This window comes from Ruditapes philippinarum, unplaced genomic scaffold (assembly GCF_026571515.1).
Source record: "Ruditapes philippinarum isolate M1 unplaced genomic scaffold, ASM2657151v2 ctg490_1_1_1_1, whole genome shotgun sequence".
Lineage (NCBI taxonomy): Eukaryota > Metazoa > Mollusca > Bivalvia > Venerida > Veneridae > Ruditapes > Ruditapes philippinarum.
The window spans coordinates 138,645-145,724 of record NW_026863657.1 but is presented as its reverse complement, the minus strand read 5'-3'; the positions used below and the strand labels follow the sequence as shown (position 1 = coordinate 145,724).

Here is a 7,080-nt window from a genome sequence, read left to right as displayed (position 1 = left end):
TCTTTGCAAGATCTTTCTTAATATTTTAATAAAAAAAGCAAAAGATAAAATTGTATTTGTATAAACTTAATAGCAATAAGAAGCCGAAAAATAAAACAGACATATTCAAGCTTGTTTTCATGCACAAATGTATAACATAAATGTTCGAGTAAGTTAAAGGATAATATTAAATAAATACCAGTCTTAATACAATCTGCAGATTTTAAAGAATGCAATTCGTTATTAACATTTTGAAAAACGATATATGGTCGTATATTACTTTTGTGGGCCATATAAATCAAGCCGCACGGGGCTTATTGTAAAATGCTTAAACCTGGTACATATATGATACGAGTTAACACTGGTATAGAATAACTCAATTTAAGATGTTTAAATTTGAAACCATTGATATAATATTACATTCCTAGATCAGTATTTTCCATCGAATATTGCTTGGAAACATGAAATTAAATACGACGACAACAACGAACAACGAACAACAACAACAACAGTTTGTGTTGCAAAATGTCCATTTCTTTTAAAGAATATTTGAAAAAAAAAACCAGAAAGGCACAAGAATGCCAATGAAACCAGTTTGTTTTAACATGAAATAAGAAATAAGTTCAATGTCATTTTCGTGTCTCAATTATAAACAGATTTTTATTGAGAAATAGCTTAATTTATATTTTGTCATTTTGTTTTAGCGATTTTATAACACTTCATATTTACAAAGTTGATTTTAACTGGATAGTCGCGACTTTAAATAAGCTATAAACAAGATTACTGTTATAATATTTAAACAAAAGAATTGCGCTGTAATAATAATTCGTTTTTAAAGATTTTTGACAGGTTATATATCCGTGTATAAATGAGTGTCTACCCAACAGTCTTTACAAGGACATATAACCTGTCAAAATTCTTTTTCATGATATTATTTCTTTGATTGTAACGTTTCTCATCGTAAGTTTATTATTGAGTAATTAATATAGTTATGGTATTTACATGTGGTGATTTAGTAAGAAATGTGGCGTTACTTTGACAACTTCATTAATCATGCCCGAATACGCCACTTGCATTTTTATATCTGCTAAAAGTACACAATTAAAGCGCCCACCTAACACACTGATAGCACTATGATGTAGTGCATGTGGTATTTTTTACAGCTATTTGTCAGTTGTGATCAATGTCTTATTGATACGAAATGTTCACTTGTATTGTCCAACAACTTTGACCTGGCACTTCATTAACTTTCGTAAAGGTCATTTGAATAAACACTGACCAGTATCTATCGAATATATGGATATATTTGATAACCTCACTCGTTAGTGAGGTGTGGTGTATTGGTATCGATGTCGGACTACCGATCTGACTGTCTCTGGTTCGATTCACCATGTTTAGATTTTTTTAATTTAATTGCAAGAATCAATTTGAAATCGTTTAACTGCACCTAGCTTGAGAATACACAATAATATGATACTTTGTGTCATTATGCAGTCGTATATCCTTTAGTGCATATAAAGACAGTTATTAATCAAAAATACTACACAGATATCACGCACGCACTCACGTATGCACGCACGCACATACTTATACTTATACACAACAAAAAGGTTTGCAATAGCTTAAAAAGAATGGCAACTTTAAAATTAGAATAAAAAATGAAATCCCTGAAAAAGGATTCGAACCTATCAATTAACGTCTAAATTCTTCAAGTGAAGCTCCTTAAAGCTGCGGTCTCACTTACTCCCGGCAGAGCCCAGGACCATCCCGGTAAGTTTCGCGCGTTTTCAATCCACCGGGGTTCTACCGGGGCTCTGCCTGGATCTTCCTTGGCTCTGCCGGGGCTCTGTCTTTATCGACCGCGGCTCTGCATGGGTCAACCGGGGCTCTTCCGGCGTCATCCGGGAACGACCGTGGAAGCACCGGCATGAACCGTAGGTTCACATGGGCTCTGTCTGGATGATCCGGAGCGCATCCAGCCAATGGTAAATCGCAGTGAGTTGTCGTTCCTTTGTAGGTGTCGCCACTTTACCCGGTCCATAAATATCCGGCGTACTCGGATTTTATCCTACTACAAACCAGGAAGTAAAGTTATATCTTTGTGATTTTTAACAAAAATTCTAAGTTAATAATGCCGAGTACGTGTTGTTGTGTACCAAATTGTCACAAAAGAGGAGGGCATGAATTCCCAACCGAAAAAGACCGACGGGAGAAATGGATTGTAGCCATAAAACGCCTCGATGTTGAAACAATGAAAAACTGGATACCATCGGCTTCAGCCGTTGTGTGCAAGTCGCATTTTAGGCCTGAAGATTACCTTCAGCAAACAAAAGACGGTATGTTTCGTTCATAAATTGTTAAAACATTTAGGAATAAACAAAAATTGGTACATTATACGTTCTGTTATGGTAAAATTGGATACAAATAATGATGTGTGTCAGTGGGTGGGGTAAAGCTGAAGGCTTGTGTTGCACAATGTGGGATATAATTTATAAGTTAATGGTTGACCTAGCTGTGACAACCTATATAAATATGATAAACCTTTCTACTATTTATAATGAATTGATCAGTATTATATGATGTTATACAAGTGATTTTTAATTTAGTGCAGCTGCTGATAAAACAAATTGATATTAGGGATAAACTATGCACCGGTCTCTCCCGGTCTATTTTGACCAGGGATATAGTATCATAATTCATATTTACTGGCCCTGTCAGTGCCGGTCTTAATTATTAAAATTGAATGAGACAGGGTGTTGATATGAAATATATTATTTTTCGCATGTAATGTATTTTGTTTCTGTTATTAATTGTTTATTTTTACATTTGTATATTACGGACAAGACAATAAAGTAAAACATGTAATACTATTCACCGAATTATGGGAATTACCGATAGGAGATGGTGAATGGTACATGCCCTGAAATTAATCATTTACCTTTAGTACCAGTCAAATTGATTAAATAAGATACATTATTTTTTTATTTTTTATATACTGCTCCTTTTTATTTTGTAGGAAAAAAACCCTGTCAACAGAAGCTCCTGTCATCTGCTGTTCCCACGCTATTTCAATGGACAAAACCGAAAACCCCATCAGATGTAAGTTGGAGTGAACGGCAGTGTGTGAGAGAAAGGCGGAAGAGGAAAAGAGAGTCTGATGTTGTCCGACAATTAGAAGCTGAATTTTCGCAGCCTTTAGATGTTATTGAAGAGATCGTACAACCCTCGGATGATGATATTATATATACTGCTGTTCCATTAAAAATGGTAAAAGATTGTGCTTCGCAAACAGTAGCAAAACCAATATTTGATATTGATAACTTTGTAAATGACAATGAAGGAATTCTTTTCTACACTGGGTTAGAAAGTTACGTGAAATTCATGTTTGTATTAAATACACTTGGGCATGCAGCATATAATCTTAATTACTTATACCACCATGTCATATCTTTCTTTGTGCCAAATCAATTTATCATTACACTTATGAAACTTAGAAGAAATATGACACATTTTGAACTTTCAAGACGGTTTAATATATCAGAAGGAAGTGTTAAAAATGTAGTTTATACATGGATATTATTTATGTCAAAACAGTGGCGTGAAATTAATATATGGCCATCACGAAATTTAGTGCGCTACTTTTCTCCCTCAGACTTTAAGTCTAAATTTCCAAGTACACGTGTAGTTATTGATGGAACCGAGTGTCCCATAAAAAAATCAAAGGCCCCAAGACCTCAACAAGCGACATATTCAACCTATAAGAACAGGAATACAGTCAAAACTTTAATTGGTGCTTCACCAGGAGGGGTCGTAACATATATATCTCCTTTATACGGTAGATCAACAAGTGACAGACAAATTGTTGAACGTAGTTCTTTATTCACCATGTGTGATCCTGGAGATTCAATAATGGCCGACATAGGATTTAATGTGCAGGATTTGTTTGCGCCTTACAATTTGACAATTAATGTGCCAACATTTTTCAAAAAAAAAGAAGGACAGAATGTCAGGAAAAATTGTTGATGAAGGACCGCCAAATATCCAGTAAAAGAGTACATATAGAACGCTTAATTGGTCTTGGAAAAACATACAAAATTTTGTGTCATCCAATGTCTGGTACTGATGCTAAAGTTTCATCAGATATTATATTTGTTTGCTTCATGCTTTGCAATTTTAGACCACGAATTATTTCCACAAATGCATGAATTCAATTTTGAAAGTTGAAGTTTGATTTAAAGGCCCATTATGTCTCAGAAATTCTACCGATATTATTTCTCAAAAACAATTTTTTATTTGTTTTTTTTTTGATACAGTTTTCAAAGTTATACTCATTTGCCATATATATCGACTTTCTTTTGTAACTATAGCTCTTTTGGCAATCGGTATAATTATAGAGAGTTAGTACTTTGTCTGGATATCAAATACTTTTTTGTTTACATTTTCTTCCTTTATGACACATTACTAACGTTCAGTGCTACTTTTTTAGTTGTTTAACGTCTAGCATGCCCTTAAACCATTATTCAACAGTTTACACTATAAAACATGGAATTATAAAAAAATATTGATTTCTGAGACATTATATGCCTTTAAGTTTAAGTCTGAAATTTATGCCTATACCTTAAAACATCAAAATTCTTCAATATTTTTTTTTGTTAGTGAACCTTGTGAATATAATTTATACATTGTACATACATGTGTAAAATTTACTTTGCATGCACTTGAAATAATTTGACTAAAATACATTTTGAAGCATAAGTTTCAGACTAAGAAACATTTTTTATGTAACATGTTACTGTGAATATTTTCATATTACAGACCTAAAATGTTTTCAAAGAAAAAAATAAAATAAAAATTAGATGGAGTATCACAACATTTATTTTTTCTATAATTCTATGAGCAAAATATTTTTGATAGTTTTATAAATACATCACATGTATAAATCATTGACCATCAATACACTATGCATGTATTCTCTTACTATTATCAATAAAGTTTGATGTTTTCAGAAATCTTTTAAGTGTCACCATTACTCAACATATGTTTTGTAAAATCGTTTTTCTAAAAGTGCTTCCTTGAAATACAAATCAAAAAAGGTTTTCAAGCCCTGTATCATTTTCATAATAAAATCTTCGTCACGAGGTACTTTAAAGTAAACCATGTCAGTTATTGTGTAAACAATAAACACACACTCTTCTGCCTCAGTACAAAGAAGTTGACCTTGAATTTGAAAAAAATAATCATGATTCTTATCTAAATAAAATCCAGATTCTTTGTCAGATTTCAGATAGGGCACAGTTACACTGTTAATTGGTTTATCTTTAGCAGAATAAGGACACTTCACTTCAACTATTCGTTTGTTATTTATAATGCCATCTGGTGAGCAGGACAAAAATGGAAAATCTCTGGCAACAACAATGCCACACATTTTAACTTCCTCTCCAGATTCTGTCATATATCTGGATATGGCCATTGTTTCATATTTAAGTCCATGTTTTAATGCTGGAGCAGTTATTTTGACTACATTCACCAATGAAGATGCTAGTTTTGTTTTGTCTGTTTTGTCAGAATTCAGAGCTTTCACAATGCGACCAAACATTGATGATGACAATCTCTTTGTTCTTTCATCATACCACTGAGGGTTTTTACTCTGTCCTATGGTTCTCCTTTCAATTGCTTTTCTTTCTTCCAGTGTAATTTTGGTTACAAGAATACACTCTAAAAAATGATCTTCAGGGGTTAACAATAAATAGTCATGGTCATGAGCGACAGCCAAGCTGTTAGCTGGTTCAAACAGTTGAAATATTGGCATCATTGATGAGCCAGCAACACTGAGACATGCGTTTCTAAAGTGGTCCTTGTAACCAGGATGGTTTCTAAATTGTGGAGGGCGTGGATCAAAGTCTAGTGATGTAAATTCATCTGCTCCTGGTAAATTTAACTGATTAGCCTTTAAAGGACTTCCAATGTATCTTTTGCACTTTTGAAAGGTCTGCAGCTTTTGTGTGCATGTTTCCTGTACATGTACTGTTTTTTTAGTTGCAAATATGATACATGCATATAAGACTGTACATACATGTTTACAATGTGCATTTGGCCCCATTCCTGCAGCACACTCACACTGACTCTCAAGAATGTCCCCATTCCTTTTAAAAACAATATCGATTTTGTATGAAACACTTTTTTTCATCTCAGCCTGGCAACAGCTGTTAACATACAATTTACTGTCATCACAGTCACTTGCAAGGCGGAAAAATAGTAAAAACTTTTCATCATAAATTTTCTTTGTCAGTGCAATGTCGAAATTTTTGTCAAACGCTTCAAGATAGTCATTCACCTTTTCTAATGTAATTGGACAGAATTTTGTGTCAGAATTAACATCTTTATAATTACTTTTCTCTGGAAGCGTAATATAATAATCAGGTGCAGATACATCAGATTGTCCAAAGTTCAAATTTCTTTCATAGGCTTCCAATCTGAAAAACACGAAAAAATAACGGTCAGTTTATCTATGGAAGTTAAATAAATAAGTTTACTACTTATTGTTAATTAATTACTCAAATATTATTCAATATTTAATCACAGTCATTTGATATTTTTCCGACGTTTAACGCAGTCTGTTCGAAAAGTCGTACCCCACCCACTTACTATACAAAACGAATTTCCATGGGATGCTGGATACATCGTTCATCATGATGCTTCTTTATCACAAATACATGAAAATTACTTTCAGAAAGTTTCATACACCTTTTAACAATACAAGAACAATGGTTTTAACGTGTATCGAATGTTAAATTTTATCCAAAAAAAAAAAAAAAAAATGCGATCGCCATCGAAGCTCGGCCGTGATGTTTTCCAAGAAAAATACACACCTTTCTACTAAATCTTTCTTTCTACCCGATTGTTTCGCATTTCTTTTCTTCAATTCCTTTTTCAATTCCGGAATTGTTAAGCTTCCAAACTTAGAATCCATAAGTGTACAAGTAGCGATCCAACATCGAGTAAATAACGGACATGTACATTCCAAGATGTTTACATTTCCAGGACCGGGTGTAAAGCGCACCTAGCGGCGAAACAGGGGAAGATAACCGACTGCGATTTGCC

At 33.5% G+C, this 7,080-nt stretch overlaps 1 protein-coding gene and 1 pseudogene across 1 annotated transcript; one reads left to right on the top strand and one right to left on the bottom strand.

The window, feature by feature from the left end:
- The first annotated feature begins 2,918 nt into the window (after positions 1-2,918).
- On the top strand, positions 2,919-4,691 carry LOC132722855 (uncharacterized; annotated as a pseudogene).
- A 159-nt stretch (positions 4,692-4,850) lies between these two features.
- LOC132722854 (uncharacterized) lies at positions 4,851-7,075 on the bottom strand. The gene is made up of 2 exons (XM_060707439.1): positions 6,849-7,075; positions 4,851-6,452 (listed from the first exon to the last, which is right to left on the bottom strand). Exons 1-2 carry the CDS (start codon positions 6,947-6,949, stop codon positions 5,006-5,008), a joined length of 1,548 nt encoding a protein of 515 aa, XP_060563422.1. The 5' UTR covers positions 6,950-7,075; the 3' UTR covers positions 4,851-5,005.
- Between the last annotated feature and the right edge of the window lie 5 nt (positions 7,076-7,080).

Excerpts from the sequence above, each read along its gene's own strand:
- LOC132722854 (XM_060707439.1), bottom strand. The coding sequence starts at position 6,949 with ATGGATTCTAAGTTTGGAAGCTTAACAATTCCGGAATTGAAAAAGGAA. Across the intron at positions 6,453-6,848 it reads AAGAAAGATTTAGTAGAAAG|ATTGGAAGCCTATGAAAGAA; the intron begins GTGTGTATTTTT and ends CGTGTTTTTCAG.